Below are 23,031 nucleotides of genomic sequence, written 5' to 3'. Positions count from 1 at the left end.
TGTCCCCCCATGGCCAAACACTTTATTGAAAAACATGCCCGAAAAACTGAGTCCCTCAGATGGACAATTGTGGGAAAAGTGAAACTCACCCCTAGAGGAGGTGATTTAGAGAAATATCTTAGCAGCAAAAGGGAGGTATATTTGATATTTACTCTAAAGACAAGGCTACCAGATCGATATAATTACAGATTTAACCTAGTGAATTTCTGGCAATAAGTGTCCTTTTAGTCATTTGACCCAGTCTGGTGTTCGATAAACCGCTCTGCTGATACATCTGGAATATAAAAAGGGTCATAAAAGGGTCTTAACAAGATTATAAATTAATTGCCTGGTTATTGGTGCAGCTTCTCCAGTTCAGGCATTACCTTCACATGGAATCTCTGTATGTAAAATTGGAAATATTTGTAGCATAGAGGGACACGGTAATATCCCACTATGGATGCAAATAAGGGACATTAAGCTAGATCTTAGAAGATCTATGCTTCAGTAAGGACAATACTTGCAAAAGGTTAACATTACTAGTGTGCATAAAATTGCATTTACTAGAATATAACAGTCCATAACCAACAAAGTTTTAAGTAGTAACTTAGCTTCACTATAAGAAATAAACTTATTTGTTCTTGTTGCACCCTTTGCACATAATCTCTCATGCAAAATAATCAATAGGTGGGATGCTTTGCACCTTGTAAATATAAGTTGCACTTTAAATACAGAAGTATTAATGAGAATATATGTTTTCCCCACCTCCTTGCATTTAGAGAGGATTTTTGATATAAGCAGCTATGAGACAGATTTTGTATTGTATAATAGGTCTTATACAGCATAATAGGAATAATGTATTTAACAATCAGTTAATCACGATCGGGTTAATTGCAGGATTGGCACATATGTTTTTAATTGAATTATTAGGATTTGTGTATATATTGTGTTCATTAGGGCAATGCATCAGAAGTCTATGAGTATGGCTCTGTTGAGCTGAAACGCGTTAGCCCTGACTGCATTGCCCCTGTTTTTTACCCTGGAGCCTAAAGAAAAATTTTGCCGTTTTTAAATGACTTAATAAATGCAAAATTTTAAAGGAAGTACAGACTGAATTACCCTTTGTTGTATGAGAATATATATATATATCTATACACACATATCTCTCTCTCTATATATATATATATATATATATATATATATATATATATATATATATATATATATATATCTATATCTATATCTATATCTATACACACACACACATTCATATATATACACATATATATATATATATATATATATATACACATACACACACACACATATACACATACACACATACACACACATACACACAAAGAGATTTCTAATTATATCATAAGACTGTTGTGTGATCTCAGATTTCCCTCTCAGCCAGTATTGATAGAAGGGGCTCAATTTACAAACAAATTAGAGGCCTTTTACCACAGATTACCTAATTACTTATGTAAAAAAAAACAAAAAACTAGTGTCACATTTTTGTTGATCAACCTCACAAAAAAAGTCTATATAGAACTGTAATTTCCACTCAAACAAATCTGGCCAAATCATTGTGTATTCTGTTGCACCACAAGTAATTCATTCATAAAATAATGACTGTTCCCATTCTTACTATGAATGCAGAAGTAAATATACATTGTTATATATAGAGTGTATATTAAAAGGATATTTTAAATTAAAAAATATATATATCACATATACACCATTATTCCTTATGAGCCACAGTGACCTGGAACATAGGCTCATTTTAGGGAGAAATTCTCCTGGAATTCTACTATAAAGCAGTATTTTATATATGAAGAATGCAGCATTTTTATGATATTGTGTCATGATTTTGTTTATTGCTTAATACTATATCACTAACTTTTTGTAAACAGATTGACACTGGTCATAGTGAACGTTACCTACCTCTTCCAGGACGCTAAGTACTGGTCTCTCCTGATCAAAGTTGACCTTTCTGTGGGCACCTCTTAGAGGAGGAAGGTTTCTAAGAGCCATGTCCTCAGGAAGCAGCAGGTGGCTTCTTATTTCTGGATACTCAGACTCCCGCAGTAGATTCTTCACTTCATTACACAGAGAGATACCTGAAAATAAGAGGGGAATAAGAAAACGGTTTTATTCTTTACTTTGTTATCTGAAATTCTGAGTGACAATACATAAAGCAAGAAATTATTCTACACCATTGGGTTAAAGGGATATTAATTAAAATGTTTTTCTTTAATGATTCAGATAGAGCAGCACTTTTAAACAACTTTCTAATTTACACCTTTTATTTTTTTTCTTCATTCTCTTGCTAATTTTATTTGAAAAGCAGGAATGTAAAGCTTAGGAGCCGGACCACTTTTTTGTTCAGAACCTGGGTTACGCTTGCTGATTGATGGCTAAATGTAGCCACCAATAAGAAAGCGCTATCCAGGGTGCTGAACCTAAAATGGGCCGGATCCTAAGCTTTACATATAGAACAGATCTGTCATAGAACAGATTTCTAACTGTACAAAATATTATAATCTCACGGAAAAAAGTTTGAAACTTTTTAATCCCTTAACAAAAGGGAAGATATTAGGATCAAGGAAGCTGACAAGGGCGGGGGTTGTAATTATGGACAGAGAATATTACATGAAAGAATCAACTAGATTATTATCTGATATACACACTTACAAAATTATTAGCACTAACCCCAAAAAATTATTTACCTCACAGTTACAATCTTTACTTTTAGAGTCTAGAAATAATTACTAATGAAGAATTCGAGATTTTATTTAAAGATAATTCCAAAACAGCGATTTTTTACTTTTTACCTAAAGTTTACAAGGATCCCATAAACCCACCTTGAGGCCCATCATAAGTGGCATTGATTCCCTCACCTCCAACTTGTCAGCTTTCATTGATTATTTACTACAACCCTATGCCCAGACATCCATTTCATATTTGAGGGATACTAAACATGTTCTCCAGGCTTTGAAAGAGTTTAAATGTCAAAACCAATATATGTGGATAACTATGGATGACACATCTTTATATTCCATCATAGATCATAAAAACATAATTTATGTAAGAACTTACCTGATAAATTAATTTCTTTCATATTGGCAAGAGTCCATGAACTAGTGATGTATGGGATATACATTCCTACCAGAAGGGGCAAAGTTTCCCAAACCTCAAAATGTCCATAAATACACCCCTCACCACACCCACAATTCAGTTTAATGAATAGCCAAGTAGTGGTGTGAAAAAATGAGTAAAAAAAAAAAAAGCATACAAAAATAGGAAAAATAATTGTGCTTTTATACAAAAATCATAACCACCATAAAAAGGGTAGGCCTCATGGACTCTTGCCAATATGAAAGAAATGAATTTATCAAGTAAGTTCTCACTTAAATTATGTTTTCTTTCATGTAATGGAGTCCATGAGCTAGTGATGTATGGGATAGAAATACCCAAGATGTGGAAGTCCACAGAAGAGTCACTAAAGAGGGAGGGATAAAATAACCGCTATCTCCACTGAGAAATTAAATCCTCACAATCATTAAGCCTAAATAGAAAGCAGCAGAATCAAACTGAAACAGCTGCCTGAAGAACTTTTTCTACCAAAGACTGCTTCAGAAGAAGCAAATACAACAAAATGGTAAAAACAATAAAAGTATGCAAATACCACCAAATTACTGATTTGCAAATTTGATCAACCTAAGCTTTATTCTGTTAAAGACCAAAAAATGGCGACTGAACTTAGTAGAATGAGCTGTAAATCTAAGGCGGAGCCTGCCCTGCCCTGCCTTGAAATAAGCCTTGAAAAACAAAAGCATTAATCAGGATGCCAAAGAAATGGTAGAGGCTTCCTAGCCTTTTCTGGGACCAGAAAAATAGCAAATAGACTAGAAGTCTTCTGAAATCCTAGTAACCTTGATATAGAATTATAAAGCTCTTACCACATCCAAAGGATGTAAAGAATTCTAAAAGAATTCTTTAGGATAGGACACAAAGGAGGAACAACAGTTTCTCTACTAATGTTGTTCAAATTCACAACCTTAGGGGAAAAAAAGTAGTCCACAAAACAACTTATCTATATGAAAAAAAACAGATAAGGAGACACAAAAGAGAGCTGATAAATCAGAAACTCTTGTAGCAGAAGAGATAGTTAAAAGAAACAACACTTTCCAAGAAAGTAGATAATCTTCAAAGAAAATATAGGCTCAAAAGAAAAGAGCCTGCAAAATCTTTAAACCAAAAAGGAGAAATTAATAAATGAACAGGCTTGATACCAACCAAAGCCTGAGCAAAAAGTAAATTTATGCTTACCTGATAAATTAATTTCTTCTACGATACGACGAGTCCACGGATTTCATCCTTACTTGTGGGATATTAACCTCCTGCTTACAGGAAGTGGCAAAGAGCACCACAGCAGAACTGTATATATAGCTCCTCCCTTCCCTCAACCTCCAGTCATTCGACCAAAGTTAGGAAGAGAAAAGAAAAGCCAAAGGTGCAGAGGTGACAAGTTTATAAAAAATATAACAAATCTAAATCTGTCTGAAAAATTACAGGGAGGGCCGTGGACTTGTCGTATCGCAGAAGAAATTAATTTATCAGGTAAGCATAAATTTACTTTTCTTCTACAAGATACGAGTCCACGGATTTCATCCTTACTTGTGGGATACAATACCAAAGCTACAGGACACTGATGAAACGGGAGGGACAAGACAGAGACCTAAACGGAAGGCACCACTGCTTGAAGAACCTTTCTCCCAAAAACAGCCTCAGAAGAAGCAAAAGTATCAAATTTGTAAAATTTGGAAAAAGTATGAAGAGACGACCAAGTCGCAGCCTTGCAAATCTGTTCAACAGAAGCATTGTTTTTAAAAGCCCATGTGGAAGCCACAGCCCTAGTAGAATGAGTCGTAGTTCTTTCAGGTGGCTGCTGTCCAGCAGTCTCATATGCCAGGCGGATGCTACTCCTCAGCCAAAAAGAAAGAGGTAGCCGTAGCTTTCTGACCCCTACGCTTTCCAGAAAAAACAATGAATAAATGAAGATGATTGATGGAAATCCTTAGTCGCCTGCAAGTAAAACATCAAGGCACGGACCACGTCCAAGTTATGTAACAGACTCTCCTCCTTAGGAGGATTAGGACACAAGGAAGGAACAACAATTTCCTGATTAATATTCTTATTTGAAACAACCTTAGGAAGGAATCCAGGTTTGGTACGTAAAACCACCTTATCAGAATGAAAGATAAGATAAGGTGAGTCACATTGTAACGCTGAAAGCTCAGAAACTCTACGAGCAGAAGAAATAGCAACCAAAAGCAAAACTTTCTAAGATAACAATTTAATATCTATGGAATGCATGGGTTCAAACGGAACCCCTTGAAGAACACTAAGGACTAAATTCAAACTCCAGGGTGGAGCAATTGGTCTAAAGACAGGCTTAATTCTGGATAGAGCCTGACAAAAAGACTGAACATCTGGAGCATCTGCCAAACGTTTGTGTAGCAAAAATGACAAAGCAGAAATCTGTCCCTTTAAGGAACTCGCTGATAACCCTTTCTCCAATCCTTCTTGGAGAAAAGACAGAATCCTGGGAATCCTAAATTTACTCCATGAGTAGCCCTTGGATTCACACCAAAAGATATTTACGCCATATCTTATGATAGATCTTTCTAGTGACAGGCTTACGTGCCTGAATCAAAGTATTGATGACCGAATCGGAGAATCCCCGCTTAGATAAAATCAAGCGTTCAATCTCCAAGCAGGCAGCTGCAGAGAATTTAGATTTGGATGTCGGAAAGGTCCTTGAATGAGAAGGTCCTGTCTCAATGGAAGTTTCCACGGTGGCAGAGAGGACATGTCCACTAGATCTGCGTACCAAGTCCTGCGTGGCCACGCAGGCGCGATCAGAATTACAAATATAAAACAAGAGAAAGGGCGCCTCCTAGTGTAGCCAATAATATCAAGACAAACAGTTCACATACGGTGAAATAATACTCACAGAGTATGATGGCAAAGAATGCCTAGGCAAATATTCTGGGAACTTCACAGTGTCCCAGTGTACTGTGCACCAAATCACAGGGCAGCAGCTCCTGGAATCAAAGTAGAATTCTGTAGACTGGAAACAGAGAAGAAAGAAGAGGGCGACCCCTAGTGCAGAGCAATTATGTAATAGATCCCCATAAGCCGTTCCCAATAGATGGATACTCACAATATAGAATGCACACAATCGTGCAATTCAAGCATACTGGGTATATTAAAGTGGCCCAGTGCACATATAGGTAAAGTTGATTTTCAGTCCCAGTGGGTGCTTCTTAGAACAAAAAAATGAACGGGAAACTCGAGATAAAAAATACAAATGGGCTTTATAAAAAATATGTTTAGTGTGGACGACATCCCTTTAGGAGAGAGAGAGAGAGAGAGAGAAAGAGAGAATTTCTGAGAGCACCCTGACCTTGCACAGATTATAAAATATACAAATATGATCAGTAAAAACACGCTACGCCTTTCTCAGCGCTAACCACGCCGTTTCCTCAGGCAGGTAATACTGATCTGTCTCTGGAGTCTCCTATATATGTGCCTTCTAACAAATGTATGATTAGACTACACCCTAATGAACAGGTGCTATCCGAATCACTATAGATACAAACTTGTGATGCTAACCATTCAATACATTGTGAGCAATCTTTAGAATTTATAATACAGTAAATACAATTTGGTAGTAGTATGAGCATTATATAAATGAAAAGAAATTTATGATATTGTGTTTAGTGTTAAATTATACTGACTGTTAGACTAAATATGTCTCCGTATAAAACAGCCGTTACGCCAATCAAATCATGCTCAGCTGGGGGAGTGTGTGGGATAGCCGATCGTAACTAACTCTTATACCGCAGCTCCTCATAACATATGTCATTTCTAATCAGGGCTCAATTAATCATCTGCCCTTTCTTTATTATGTTCATTTCAATGATATATTGATAGGAGTTGCGAATTTATATATAGTGTTGGTTGGTATATAAACTGTCAAGCAAATTGTATCTGCAAGTTGTGTGGTCTCTAAGCCAATCCCATCTCACTTAGCTGGGGGAGTGTGTGGGATAACCAATCATAGCTAACTATTGAGCCGCAGCTCCTAATATCATTTGTTATACACAATCGAGCTCAATAGGTTATATACCCTTTTCACTACATTTATATGTAGTGTTGGCTAATATATAAACTGTCAGGCAAATTGTATCTGCAAGTTGTGTGGTCTCTAAGCCAATCCCATCTCGCTTAGCTGGGGGAGTGTGTGGGATGACCAATCATAGCTATTGAACCGCAGCTCCTAATACCATTTTGTTATTCTCAAACGAGCTCAATAGGTTATATACCCTTTTCGCTACATTTGTTTCTTTTGCTACAAGAATTGTTCACTTCAAAAGAATAGTCGCTCGACTGTTAAATTTAAGGGGAAAAGATAGAGATAGTGCTACAATATGTATGTAAATAGCGTAACTGATAAATGCCGCTACGATGCTCAAAAAAGAAAAGATATGTATATATAAAAAATAAAAAAATATTAAAAAATATTTGTACAAATAATAAAAGGAAGTAATCCTACCCTATTTAATAAATCAGTATGACAATTCGTACTTACAGTCTAGAGATAAGTCTGTTTAGTCCTATAGTTTATATGTAATCTTGTATGGTTGTTATGAGATGTAAATTTGTGTTTACTTCCAATGACATGCAGTTAGGGAGCCAATCAGACCTGCAACTAAATCTCCAATCATAAGGATTTAGTAAAGAAGTGTGAGAAGAATTATATGTAAAAACACGTAACCAACTTATTAAAAACATATTGGGATATTAACATCCATCTATAACACGTCAGACGAATGACAATATGCCTGCTACACTATGGCTACAATAAAGTCTCGTAACAAACTGCCACATCACAGAAAACACCTGTGAACGATGTACATATGCAAATATATCAGGGTAAGTAAGAAAATGACTTGTGTAAATATCGATACCCTAAAGATATCATTTGACAAACACAGGAATATGTACTCAGATTATAAGAATAATAAAAACAGAATTTATGCTTACCTGATAAATTACTTTCTCCAACGGTGTGTCCGGTCCACGGCGTCATCCTTACTTGTGGGAATATCTCTTCCCCAACAGGAAATGGCAAAGAGTCCCAGCAAAGCTGGCCATATAGTCCCTCCTAGGCTCCGCCCACCCCAGTCATTCGACCGACGGACAGGAGGAAAAAATAGGAGAAACCATAGGGTGCCGTGGTGACTGTAGTTAGAGAAAATAATTCATCAGACCTGATTAAAAAACCAGGGCGGGCCGTGGACCGGACACACCGTTGGAGAAAGTAATTTATCAGGTAAGCATAAATTCTGTTTTCTCCAACATTGACGTCCGGTCCACGGCGTCATCCTTACTTGTGGGAACCAATACCAAAGCTTTAGGACACGGATGAAGGGAGGGAGCAAATCAGGTTACCTAAACGGAAGGCACCACGGCTTGCAAAACCTTTCTCCCAAAAATAGCCTCCGAAGAAGCAAAAGTATAAAATTTGTAAAATTTGGCAAAAGTGTGCAGTGAAGACCAAGTCGCTGCCTTACATTTCTGATCAACAGAAGCCTCGTCCTTGAAGGCCCATGTGGAAGCTACAGCCCTAGTGGAGTGAGCTGTGATTCTTTCAGGAGGCTGCCGTCCGGCAGTCTCATAAGCCAATCGGATGATGCTTTTAAGCCAAAAGGAAAGAGAGAGGTAGAAGTTGCTTTTTGACCTCTCCTTTTACCAGAATAGACGACAAACAGAGAAGAAGTTTGTCTGAACTCTTTTGTAGCTTCTAAGTAGAATTTTAGAGCACGGACTACATCTAAATTGTGTAGCAAACGTTCCTTCTTTGAAACTGGATTCGGACACAAAGAAGGTACAACTATCTCCTGATTAATATTTTTGTTGGAAACAACCTTTGGTAGAAAACCAGGCTTAGTACGCAAAACAACCTTATCTGAATGGAACACCAGATAGGGCGGAGTACACTGTAGATCAGATAACTCAGAAACTCTTCTAGCAGAAGAAATAGCAACCAAAAACAAAACTTTCCAAGATAACAACTTAATATCTATGGAATGTAAAGGTTCAAACGGAACCCCTTGAAGAACTGAAAGAACAAGATTTAAACTCCAGGGAGGAGTCAAAGGTCTGTAAACAGGCTTGATCCTAACCAAAGCCTGAACAAATGCTTGAACATCTGGCACAACTGCCAGTCGTTTGTGTAGTAAGACAGATAAAGCAGAAATCTGTCCCTTTAGAGAACTCGCAGATAATCCTTTATCCAAACCTTCTTGTAGAAAGGAAAGAATCTTAGGAATTTTTATCCTATTCCATGGGAATCCCTTGGATTCACACCAGCAGATATATCTTTTCCATATTTTATGGTAAATCTTTCTAGTTACCGGTTTTCTGGCTTGAACCAGAGTATCTATCACAGAATCTGAAAACCCACGCTTTGATAGAATCAAGCGTTCAATCTCCAAGCCGTCAGCTGGAGGGAGACCAGATTTGGATGTTCGAATGGACCCTGAACAAGAAGGTCCTGTCTCAAAAGGTAGCTTCCATGGTGGAACCGATGACATATTCACCAGGTCTGCATACCAAGTCCTGCGTGGCCACGCAGGAGCTATCAAGATCACCGAGGCCCTCTCCTGTTTGATCCTGGCTACCAGCCTGGGAATGAGAGGAAACGGTGGAAACACATAAGCTAGGTTGAAGGTCCAAGGCGCTACTAGTGCATCCACTAGAGTCGCCTTGGGATCCCTGGATCTGGACCCGTAGCAAGGAACCTTGAAGTTCTGACGAGACGCCATCAGATCCATATCTGGAATGCCCCATAGTTGCGTCAACTGGGCAAAGATCTCCGGGTGGAGTTCCCACTCCCCCGGATGGAATGTCTGACGACTCAAATAATCCGCTTCCCAGTTTTCCACACCTGGAATGTGGATCGCAGATAGGTGGCAGGAGTGATCCTCCGCCCATTGTATTATTTTGGTCACTTCTTTCATCGCCAGGGAACTCCTTGTTCCCCCCTGATGATTGATATACGCAACAGTCGTCATGTTGTCTGATTGGAATCTTATGAATCTGGCCTTTGCTAGCCGAGGCCAAGCCCTGAGAGCATTGAATATCGCTCTTAGTTCCAGAATGTTTATCGGGAGAAGAGACTCTTCCCGAGACCATAGTCCCTGAGCTTTCATGGATTCCCAGACCGCGCCCCAGCCCACTACACTGGCGTCGGTCGTGACGATGACCCACTCTGGTCTGCGGAAGCTCATTCCCTGGGATAGGTGGTCCAGGGTTAGCCACCAACGGAGTGAATCTCTGGTCTTCTGATCTACTTGAATCACTGGAGACAAGTCTGTATAGTCCCCATTCAACTGTTTCAGCATGCACAGTTGTAATGGTCTTAGATGAATTCGCGCAAAAGGAACTATGTCCATTGCTGCAACCATCAACCCTACTACTTCCATGCACTGAGCTATGGAAGGACGTGGAACAGAATGAAGAACTTGACAAGCGCTTAGAAGTTTTGACTTTCTGACATCTGTCAGAAAAATCCTAATTTCTAAGGAATCTATTATTGTTCCCAAGAAGGGAACTCTTGTCGACAGAGACAGAGAACTTTTTTCACCTTCCATCCGTGAGATCTGAGAAAGGCCAGAACGATGTCTGTATGAGCCTTTGCTTTTGAAAGGGACGACGCTTGTATTAGAATGTCGTCCAAGTATGGTACTACTGCAATGCCCCTCGGTCTTAGAACCGCTAGAAGGGACCCGAGTACCTTTGCGAAAATCCTTGGAGCAGTGGCTAATCCGAATGGGAGGGCCACAAACTGGTAATGTTTGTCCAGAAAGGCGAACCTTAGGAACTGATGATGTTCTTTGTGGATAGGAATATGTAGGTACGCATCCTTTAGATCCACGGTAGTCATAAATTGACCTTCCTGGATAGTAGGTAGAATCGTTCGAATGGTTTCCATTTTGAACAATGGCACCCTGAGAAATTTGTTTAGGATCTTTAAATCCAGAATTGGTCTGAAGGTTCCCTCTTTTTTGGGAACTACGAACACATTTGAGTAAAATCCCATTCCTTGTTCCGTCTCTGGAACTGGGTGTATCACTCCCATCTGTAACAGGTCTTCTACACAATGTAAGAACGCCTGTCTCTTTATTTGGTTTGAGGTTAAGTGAGACATGTGGAACCTTCCCCTTGGGGGTAGTTCCTTGAATTCCAGAAGATAACCCTGAGAAACTATTTCTAGCGTCCAGGGATCCTGAACATCTCTTGCCCAAGCCTGAGCAAAGAGAGAGAGTCTGCCCCCCACTAGATCCGGTCCCGGATCGGGGGCTACTCCTTCATGCTGTTTTGTTAGCAGCGGCAGGCTTCTTGGCCTGCTTACCCTTGTTCCAGCCTTGCATCGGTTTCCAGGCTGGTTTGGTCTGTGAGGCATTACCCTCTTGCTTAGAGGATGCAGAATTAGAGGCCGGTCCGTTCCTGAAATTACGAAAGGAACGAAAAACAGAATTTATGTTTACCTGATAAATTACTTTCTCCAACGGTGTGTCCGGTCCATGGCATCATCCTTACTTGTGGGATATTCTCTTCCCCAACAGGAAATGGCAAAGAGCCCAGCAAAGCTGGTCACATGATCCCTCCTAGGCTCCGCCTACCCCAGTCATTCGACCGACGTTAAGGAGGAATATTTGCATAGGAGAAACCATATGGTACCGTGGTGACTGTAGTTAAAGAAAATAAATTATCAGACCTGATTAAAAAAACCAGGGCGGGCCGTGGACCGGACACACCGTTGGAGAAAGTAATTTATCAGGTAAACATAAATTCTGTTTTCTCCAACATAGGTGTGTCCGGTCCACGGCGTCATCCTTACTTGTGGGAACCAATACCAAAGCTTTAGGACACGGATGAAGGGAGGGAGCAAATCAGGTCACCTAAATGGAAGGCACCACGGTTTGCAAAACCTTTCTCCCAAAAATAGCCTCAGAAGAAGCAAAAGTATCAAACTTGTAAAATTTGGTAAAAGTGTGCAGTGAAGACCAAGTCGCTGCCCTACATATCTGATCAACAGAAGCCTCGTTCTTGAAGGCCCATGTGGAAGCCACAGCCCTAGTGGAATGAGCTGTGATTCTTTCGGGAGGCTGCCGTCCGGCAGTCTCGTAAGCCAATCTGATGATGCTTTTAATCCAAAAAGAGAGAGAGGTAGAAGTTGCTTTTTGACCTCTCCTTTTACCGGAATAAACAACAAACAAGGAAGATGTTTGTCTAAAATCCTTTGTAGCATCTAAATAGAATTTTAGAGCGCGAACAACATCCAAATTGTGCAACAAACGTTCCTTCTTTGAAACTGGTTTCGGACACAGAGAAGGTACGATAATCTCCTGGTTAATGTTTTTGTTAGAAACAACTTTTGGAAGAAAACCAGGTTTAGTACGTAAAACCACCTTATCTGCATGGAACACCAGATAAGGAGGAGAACACTGCAGAGCAGATAATTCTGAAACTCTTCTAGCAGAAGAAATTGCAACTAAAAACAAAACTTTCCAAGATAATAACTTAATATCAACGGAATGTAAGGGTTCAAACGGAACCCCCTGAAGAACTGAAAGAACTAAATTGAGACTCCAAGGAGGAGTCAAAGGTTTGTAAACAGGCTTAATTCTAACCAGAGCCTGAACAAAGGCTTGAACATCTGGCACAGCTGCCAGCTTTTTGTGAAGTAACACAGACAAGGCAGAAATCTGTCCCTTCAGGGAACTTGCAGATAATCCTTTTTCCAATCCTTCTTGAAGGAAGGATAGAATCTTAGGAATCTTAACCTTGTCCCAAGGGAATCCTTTAGATTCACACCAACAGATATATTTTTTCCAAATTTTGTGGTAAATCTTTCTAGTTACAGGCTTTCTGGCCTGAACAAGAGTATCGATAACAGAATCTGAGAACCCTCGCTTCGATAAGATCAAGCGTTCAATCTCCAAGCAGTCAGCTGGAGTGAAACCAGGTTCGGATGTTCGAACGGACCCTGAACAAGAAGGTCTCGTCTCAAAGGTAGCTTCCAAGGTGGAGCCGATGACATATTCACCAGATCTGCATACCAAGTCCTGCGTGGCCACGCAGGAGCTATCAAGATCACCGACGCCCTCTCCTGATTGATCCTGGCTACCAGCCTGGGGATGAGAGGAAACGGCGGGAACACATAAGCTAGTTTGAAGGTCCAAGGTGCTACTAGTGCATCCACTAGAGCCGCCTTGGGATCCCTGGATCTGGACCCGTAGCAAGGAACTTTGAAGTTCTGACGAGAGGCCATCAGATCCATGTCTGGAATGCCCCACAGCTGAGTGACTTGGGCAAAGATTTCCGGATGGAGTTCCCACTCCCCCGGATGCAATGTCTGACGACTCAGAAAATCCGCTTCCCAATTTTCCACTCCTGGGATGTGGATAGCGGACAGGTGGCAGGAGTGAGACTCCGCCCATAGAATGATTTTGGTCACTTCTTCCATCGCTAGGGAACTCCTTGTTCCCCCCTGATGGTTGATGTACGCAACAGTTGTCATGTTGTAAAAAAAAAAAACTCTAAGCCATCTCCGTGGAGATGTTGCCTGTACAACGGCAAAGAGAATGACTGGGGTAGGCGGAGCCTAGGAGGGATCATGTGACCAGCTTTGCTGGGCTCTTTGCCATTTCCTGTTGGGGAAGAGAATATCCCACAAGTAAGGATGACGCCGTGGACCGGACACACCTATGTTGGAGAAATTAGACTTATTCTTGGCTTTGAAAGGCCTATCTTGTGGGAGGGCGTGGCCCTTTCCCCCAGTGATGTCTGAGATAATCTCTTTCAATTCTGGCCCAAAGAGAGTTTTACCCTTGAAGGGGATATTAAGCAATTTTGTCTTGGATGATACATCCGCTGACCAAGACTTTAGCCAAAGCACTCTGTGCGCCACAATTGCAAACCCTGAATTTTTCGCCGCTAATCTAGCTAATTGCAAAGCGGCATCTAAAATAAAAGAGTTAGCCAACTTAAGTGCGTGAACTCTGTCCATAACCTCCTCATATGGAGTCTCTCTACTGAGCGACTTTTCTAGTTCCTCGAACCAGAACCACGCTGCTGTAGTGACAGGAACAATGCACGAAATGGGTTGAAGAAGGTAACCTTGCTGTACAAAAATCTTTTTAAGCAAACCCTCCAATTTTTTATCCATAGGATCTTTGAAAGCACAATTATCCTCGATAGGAATAGTAGTGCGCTTGTTTAGAGTAGAAACTGCCCCCTCGACCTTAGGGACTGTCTGCCATAAGTCCTTTCTGGGGTCGACCATAGGAAATAATTTCTTAAATATAGGAGGGGGAACAAAAAAGGTATGCCGGGCTTCTCCCACTCCTTATTCACTATGTCCGCCACCCGCTTGGGTATAGGAAAAGCGTCGGGGTGCACCGGAACCTCTAGGAACTTGTCCATCTTGCATAATTTTTCTGGAATGACCAGGTTGTCACAATCATCCAGAGTAGATAACACCTCCTTAAGCAGTGCGCGGAGATGTTCTAATTTAAATTTAAATGTCACAACATCAGGTTCAGCCTGTTGAGAAATTTTTCCTGAATCTGAAATTTCCCCATCTGACAAAACCTCCCTCATGGCCCCTTCAGATTGGTGTGAGGGTATGACAGAACAATTATCATCAGCGCCCTCCTGCTCTTCAGTGTTTAAAACAGAGCAATCGCGCTTTCTCTGATATGCAGGCATTTTGGATAAAATATTTGCTATGGAGTTATCCATTACAGCCGTCAATTGTTGCATGGTAATAAGTATTGGCGCGCTAGAAGTACTAGGGGCCTCCTGCGTGGGCAAAACTGGTATAGACACAGAAGGAGATGATGTAGAACCATGTCTACTCCATCTGATGAATCATCTTGGGCAACTTCATTATCTGTGACAGTACTGTCCTTACTTTGTTTGGACGCTATGGCACAATTATCACATAATTTTGAAGGGGGAGACACATTGACTTTCATACATATAGAACATAGCTTATCTGAAGGCACAGACATGTTAAACAGGCTTAAACTTGCCAGTAAAGCACAAAAACCGTTTTAAAACAAAACCGCTACTGTCTCTTTAAATTTTAAACAGAGCACACTTTATTACTGAATATGTGAAAAAATATGAAGGAATTGTTCAAAATTTACCAAAATTTCACCACAGTGTCTTAAAGCATTAAAGGTATTGCACACCAATTTTCAGAGCTTTAACCCTTAAAATAACGAAACCGGAGCCGGTTACAGTTTTAACCCCTCTACAGTCCCAGCTACAGCCTTTGCTGCGACTTTACCAAGCCCAGAGGGGAATACGATACCAAATGACGCCTTCTAGGAACTTTTCCAACTATCTTCAGATCCTCACACATGCATCTGCATGTCTTGCTCTCAAAAACAACTGCGCAGTAATGGCTCGAAAATGAGGCTCAGCCTACAACTGGGAAGGCCCTTCCTGACTGGAAAAGGTGTCTAACATAGTGCCTGACGTTAAAAAAACGTTCCAAGTTTATAAGTGTGAAATACCAGCATAAACATGTATAAAATGCCCAAATAAAGCAATCGATTTTGCCCATAAAAGTGTCTACCAGTTTTATAGCCCATATTAAGCCCTTTATTCTGCTTGAGACTAAGAAAATGGCTTACCGGTCCCCATGAGGGGAAATGACAGCCTTCCAGCATTACACAGTCTTGTTAGAAATTTGGCTAGTCATACCTTAAGCAGAAAAGTCTGTTAACTGTTTCCCCCAACTGAAGTTACTTCATCTCAACAGTCCTATGTGGAAACAGCAAAGGATTTTAGTTACTGTCTGCTAAAATCATCTTCCTCTCACAAACAGAATTCTTCATCTTTTTCTGTTTCGGAGTAAATAGTACATACCAGCACTATTTTAAAATAACAAACTCTTGATAGTAGAATAAAAAAACTACAACTAAACACCACATACTCTTAACCATCTCCGTGGAGATGTTGCCTGTGCAACGGCAAAGAGAATGACTGGGGTGGGCGGAGCCTAGGAGGGACTATATGGCCAGCTTTGCTGGGACTCTTTGCCATTTCCTGTTGGGGAAGAGATATTCCCACAAGTAAGGATGACGCCGTGGACCGGACACACCAATGTTGGAGAAAATGGTCTATGAGACCAAATAGACATATATAAGCATACCAATCAGCGCGGCTATGGCCAAAACTCTGACTCTGAATCATTTTCACCAACATCTATAGTGGTGATATTGTGTAAAAAAAGGTATATCTAGTGAGCTGAACAAATGAACTATAAAAAATGTGAATGTGTGAATGGTGGTGTTCCTATTACTGAAGCTCTCTCCTGTTTGATCCGAGCAATCACGCGGGGAAGGAGAGGAAACGGTGGAAACACATAAGCTAGGCTGAACGACCAAGGCACTGCCAAGGCATCTATCAGTTCGGCCTGAGGATCCCTCGACCTGGATCCGTATCTTGGAAGCTTGGCATTATGTCGAGATGCCATCAGATCCAATTCCAGTCTGCCCCATCGGAGAATCAGTGAGGTAAATACCTCCGGATGGAGTTCCCACTCCCCCGGGTGAAAAGCCTGTCGGCCTAAGAAATCCGCTTCCCAGTTGTCTACTCCTGGGATGTAGATTGCTGACAGATAACAAGAGTGAGCCTCCGCCCATCGAATTATCTTGGATACTTCTGTCATCGCTAAGGAACTCCTCGTTCCCCCCTGATGATTGATATAAGCCACAGTCGTGATGTTGTCCGACTGGAATCTGATGAATTTAGCCGAAGCCAACTGAGGCCATGCCTGAAGCGCACTGAATATTGCTCTCAACTCCAGAATTTTGATTGGAAGTAGAGACTCCATACACCCTGAGCCTTCAGGGAATTCCAGACTGCACCCCAGAAGTCTGGCGTCCGTTGTCACCATCACCAACGAGGGTCTGCGGAAACACGTCCCCTGGGACAGATGATCCGGCAACAACCACCAAAAAAGAGAGTCTCTGGTCTCTTGATCCAGATTTAGCAGAGGAAATAAATTTGCATAGTCCCCATTCCACTGTCAGAGCATGCACAGCTGCAGTGGTCTGAGATGAAAACGAGCAAACGGAATGATGTCCATTGCCGCTACCATTAATCTAATTACCTCCATACACTGAGCCACTGATGGTCGAGGATTGAACTGAAGGGCTCGGCAAGTATTTAGATTTTTTTTACTTTCTGACCTCCGTCAGAAATATTTTCATGTCTACAGAATCTATCAGAGTTCCCAAGAAGGGAACCCTTGTCCGTGGAACTAGTGAACTCTTTTCTAGGTTCACCTTCCATCCATGAGTTCTCAGAAAGGACAACACTGTGTCTGTATGAGATTTCGTCAGATGATAACTTGACGCCTGAATCAAAATATCGTCCAGATAAGGCGCCACTGCTATGCCGCGCGGCCTGAGAACCGTCAGAAGGGACCATAGAACCTTCGTGAAGATCCTGGGTGCTGTGGCCAACCCGAAGGGAAGAGCCACAAACTGAAAATGTTTGTCCAGGAAGGCAAACCTTAGGAACTGATGATAATCCTTGTGGATAGGAATATGAAGGTATGCATCCTTCAAGTCCACGCTAGTCATATATTGACCCTCCTGGATCATTGGTAAAATTGTTCGGATAGTCTCCATCTTGAAGGATGGAACTCTGAGAAACTTGTTTAGACTCTTGAGGTCTAAAATAGGTCTGAACGTTCCCTCTTTTTTGGGAACTACGAAAAGATTTGAGTAAAATCCCTGTCCCTGTTCTAAACTTGGAACGGGACGAATTACTCCCATAGTATAGAGGTCTTTTGCACAATTGTTTACAGACAATTGTGAAAGAAGAAATCTCCCTCTTGGGAGAAAATTTTTGAATTCCAGTTGATACCCGTTGGACACGATTTCCAGTGCCCAGGGGTCCTGAACATCTCTTACCCAAGCCTGGGTAAAGAAAGAAAGCCTGCCCGTACTAGATCTGGACCCGGATCGGGGGCCATCCCTTCATGCTGTCTTTGTAGCAGCAACGGTCTTCTTGGGTTGCTTACCCTTGTTCCAAGCCTGGCTGGAAATTCCCTTCCTGCTTTGTGGAGGAAGAGGAAGCAGAGGGTACTCCTTTAAAATTTCGAAAGGAACGAAAATTTTGTTTACCCCTCATCTTAACAGACATATCCTGAGGTAGAGCGTGACCTTTAACTCCAGTAATGTCAGAAATGATTTCCTTCAACTCAGGCCCGAATAGGGTCTTACCCTTGAAAGGAATAGCTAAGAGCTTTGATTTAGATGACACATCAGCAGACCACGATTTTAACCATAATGCTCTATGCGCCAAAATGGCAAACCCTGCATTTTTCGCCGCCAACTTAGCAATTTGAAAGGCAGCATCTGTAATAAAACAATTAGCTAGCTTGAGAGCCCTAATTCTATCTAAAATGTCCTCTAAAAGGGGTCTCAACCTTCAGAGACTCTTCTAGAGCATCAAACCAAAAAGCTGCTGCAGTAGTAACTGGAACAATGCAAGCTGTTAGTTGTAAAAGGAAACCCTGATGAATAAATCATTTCTTTAGAAGACCTTGTAACTCCTTATCCATAGGGAGTCTTTGAAAGCACAACTGTCTTCAATAGGAATAGTTGTACGCTTAGCCAGGGTAGATATAGCTCCCTCCACCTTAGGGACCAACTGCCAAGAGTCCCGAATGGTGTCTGATACGGGATAAATTTTCTTGAAATTAGGAGGAGGAGAGAACGGTATACCCGGTCTGTCCCATTCCTTCTTTATAATTTCCAAAATTCTTTTAGGAGCCGGAAAAACATCAGTGTAAGTAGGTACTTCTAGATATTTGTCAATTTTACACAATTTCTCTGGTGGTATCACAATAGGGTCACAATCAGCCAGAGTCGCTAAAACCTCCTGAAGTAACAGGCGGAGGTGTTCAAGCTTAAATTTAAAGGACATGACGTCCGAATCTGTCTGAGGTAACATACTTCCTGGGTCTGAAAGTTCTCCCTCAGACAACAATTCCCTGACCCCCAACTCAGAGCCCTGTGAGGGTACATCGGAAATAGCCAACAAAGCATCAGAGAACTCAGTATTCACATTAATTCCTGTCCTATTACGTTTACCCTGTAACACTGGTAACTTAGATAATACCTCTGTAAGGGTAGTTGACATAACTGTAGCCATATCCTGCAGAGTAAAGGAATTAGACGCCTTTGATGAACTTGGCGTCGCAGGTTGACACACTTGGGGAGAATTAGATGGCATATCCTGATTCTCTTCAGACTGAGAATCATCCTTAGGCACACTTTACCCTGTATTCTCACATCGGAGGATGAAAGGCTGAATGGACCTCGCCGGGAATTGAACCTGCAACCCTCAGGTTGCTACAGAGCTCAGCCACAGTTAATTAGCATGCTGAGCTATCTTTCCGGCTTTAATAAAAGAAAAGTTTAAGCCAATACCAAAATACCATCCAAATAAGGAAGCACCACAATACCCTACTATCTGAAGACAGAAAGAAGGGCACCAAGAACCTTTTAAAAGATTCATAAAGCTGTCACTAAACCAAATGGAAAAGCGACAAATTGGTAAAGCTTAAAAGAAAAACTCAAAATCCACAAGTGGTCTGAATGAAATAAGATATGAGGATAAACATCCTAAAAAATGTAGAGGACATGAAATTACTTTAACAAAAAGGCATAATAGTCCTTATAATCGCCAACTTAAAAGTTGAGACTCTAACAAACCAATATAAAAGTCTTCAGATCCAAGAATGGACTGAATAAACCTTTCTTCTTAGGGACAAAGAGTAGAATTGAAAAGAAACCCAAATCCTGTTCCTGCAAAAAGAACTGGCATAATCGATCCTGCATGAGCGATTATTTAAACCGCCTGCGTTAGCGGAAATGTATATGCACTTTGATAGCATACTTTTACGGATTTTAATCGCTCTTGAGAAAGACGGACTGTTGCCGTTAAAACTCGTTGAGCAATAAAAAAACATTTTTACCTTACAAGTGATACGCTTGTTTTTTATTAAAGTGAAAGTAAATTGTCAGGCATTACAACACATCCAAGTATTGTATGCCATTAACATATCCAGATCGCTATATTATTTTTATTAAGATTTTTTATTATCAATTTTATTTATTTTTTCTTTCTGGAAGGTCCAAAAGATTCCAAACTCCCTGTGCTCTTAGAGACCTCCAAACAGCTCCCCAACCTGAGAGACTTGCATCTGTAGTGATCACAGTCCAGGTAGGAGGAGCAAAAGAAGCCCCCTGAATAATAAACTGATGATCCAGTCACCAAGTTAGATACTGACTTGTACTGGGATCCAGAAATATCTTTGGAGACAGCCGAGTATAATCTCTGCACCATTGACGAAGCATACAAAGCTGAAGAGCGAATGGAATTGCATCTGAAGCTTCAATCATAAGACCTAGAACTTCCATACAAAGAGCAACAGAGGGAAAATAGAGAGACTGAAGGTTCAGACAAGCTAACATCAATCTTAACCTTCTCTGCTCTGTAAGAGAAAAACTCGTGGATACTGAATCTAATTGAAACCCCCCAAACAGTTACGTTTGTTTGAGGAATGAAAGAACTTTTTGGAAAATGAATCCTCTCACCATGTTATCGAAGAAACAACAAGGAGTCTGTTGGTGTGAGATTCTGAAAAAGGAAAAGATGGCACTTGAATCAAGATGTTGTCCAGGTATGGAAACACACACATATATATAAAAGAAGAGAAATGAGACAATAGTAAAAGATGATGATAATGATACAATTACAAAATTCAATTTATCCACACACAATCTAAATCTAAAAGAAATTGAACTCTTAAAAAGAGGGCTTTCCTTTGCTCCTACAAAAAAACCAAATCCATTTAAACTTTTCGTAGATGTAAATAAATTTATAAGAAAAGTGACGTTAAGACATTTTGAAAAAGACAAGAAAAATAGGGAATTAAACATTCTAACTCAATCAGATAAAGAAACTTTAGAAGCCCTAGTAGACCTTGAAAATGAAAATTGGATTCAATCAAATCTAATGGGAATAACCCCTAATATCAGTCATGATAATGAAATAAATATTGAAGATTTGGAAGAGACAAAATTAATGAATAGCGGTCTAAGGCCTAAATCCATCTTTTTCCCTGTCCAATCCCAAGGAAAATATATAGCACAATTTAAAGACCTGATAATTCAGGAATGTTCTGCCTTATGTAAAGATTATAAAGTTAAAAAATATAATCTAAGTTTAACAGAAAAAGAGGTCTTAAAAACACTAGTTGAGAATGAAGAAATAATAAGGGAGGCAGACAAAGGTGGTGGAATAGTCCTCCTAAATAGAAAGGACTATTTAGAAGAAGCCTATAGACAGCTTTCGGATGTAGATACATACAGGTGTCTAGAGAAAAATGACCCTACAAACATTTTACTTGCAGAATACATGGAACATATAAATTGGGGTCTTAGAGAAAAAATTCTAGACATAAGAGAATGGAGATATCTAGCTAATCAATAACCAAAAACAGCTATATACTATTATCTACCTAAGATCCATAAAAACCTAGATAAGCCTCCGGGCAGACCAATTATGTCAGGTATTGTCTCCCTAACTTCGAGACTTTCTGAATATGTAGATATATTCCTTAAACCCATGGTATTACAGCTAAGGTCATATCTTAGAGATACTCCACATTTGTTACAAACTATCGAAGATTTTGAATGGAAATCCTCTTATAAATGGGCCACTTAAGATGTAACAGCCCTGTATACCTCAATCCCTCATGAGCAAGGTATACAGGCCACCAAGCATTTTCTTGAACAGTCAGATCAGATGGTTAATAACCAAAAGAAGTTTATTCTAGATTCCATAAAGTTTGTTCTAGAAATTAATTATTTCCTTTTTGAGGAAAATTTTTATTTACAAAAGACTGGCACGGCAATGGGCACAAAATTTGCGCCAAATTTTGCCAACCTCTACATGGGTGCTTTTGAAAATGATATGGTCTATGAAGGTACTGGATATAAATATGGCCAGATTAAACTGTGGCGTAGATTCATAGACGATATCCTGATAGTCTGGGATGGAGATGAATGTAATTGGAAAGACTTTGTGGATCTACTTAATAATAACAACATGAACCTGAAATTTACAGAAACTATAACCAAATTAACTTTTTGGATGTTACTCTATCCACTTTGGATGGTATAGTAAAGAGCAGTCTTCATCGCAAGCAAACAGACACTAATGGATATCTGGACGCAAGAAGTTCTCACCATCCAAAGTGGATAGAGAACATACCTTATGGACAATTTCAGCGATTAAAAATAAATTATACCGAGACCGAGAATTTTGAGAAGGAAGCAGAAATTTTGAAACAAAAATTTAAGGAAAAGAAATACCCAGATAAAATTGTTGAAAGAGCCTATGAGAAAGCTAAATCTCTGGATAGACAATCCTTGATACAAAATAGGAAAGTACCAACTAATAGAACAACTAAAAGCAAAGTCAAATTTGTCACTACTTTTAATGATGGCCATTGGAAAATTAAAAACATCTTAAACAAGCACTGGGGGATATTTCAAAAAGACCCGCTATTAAAAGATAATTGGTAAAAACCCAGATATAATCTACAAAAAAACCCAAAATATGAAATCATTTCTTGCTCCCAGTGTTATTAGAAGTAAAAACAAACCAAATAGCCAAAAAAAATTAATTAACTACCGCTGTGTTACAAGGTTTTCACAAATGTTTTAGAAAAAATTGTGTTTGTTGTGAACACACACATCACTCCAAACAATTTAATAAATTTGCTATAAAAACAGAAGATTTGGAAAAAAATCCCTATAATAAAACTACTAAATTGTAAATCCGACTATGTAGTTTACATGTTGG

General features: G+C 40.0%; 1 protein-coding gene across 2 annotated transcripts in view; it reads right to left on the bottom strand.

Moving 5' to 3' along the window:
• SMG5 (SMG5 nonsense mediated mRNA decay factor) overlaps positions 1-23,031 on the bottom strand; it is a 200,383-nt gene that overhangs the window by 59,536 nt on the left and 117,816 nt on the right. For both annotated transcript variants that reach the window (XM_053704596.1, XM_053704602.1), the window contains exon 15: positions 1,930-2,105. In XM_053704596.1, coding sequence (XP_053560571.1) covers positions 1,930-2,105 — 176 coding nt within the window. The remainder of the gene's footprint in view (positions 1-1,929; positions 2,106-23,031) is intronic.

This window comes from Bombina bombina, chromosome 1 (genome assembly GCF_027579735.1).
Source record: "Bombina bombina isolate aBomBom1 chromosome 1, aBomBom1.pri, whole genome shotgun sequence".
NCBI classification, from domain to species: Eukaryota; Metazoa; Chordata; class Amphibia; order Anura; family Bombinatoridae; genus Bombina; species Bombina bombina.
Note: the sequence above shows the minus strand (reverse complement) of the source record. Positions and strands in the feature narration are given on the sequence as shown.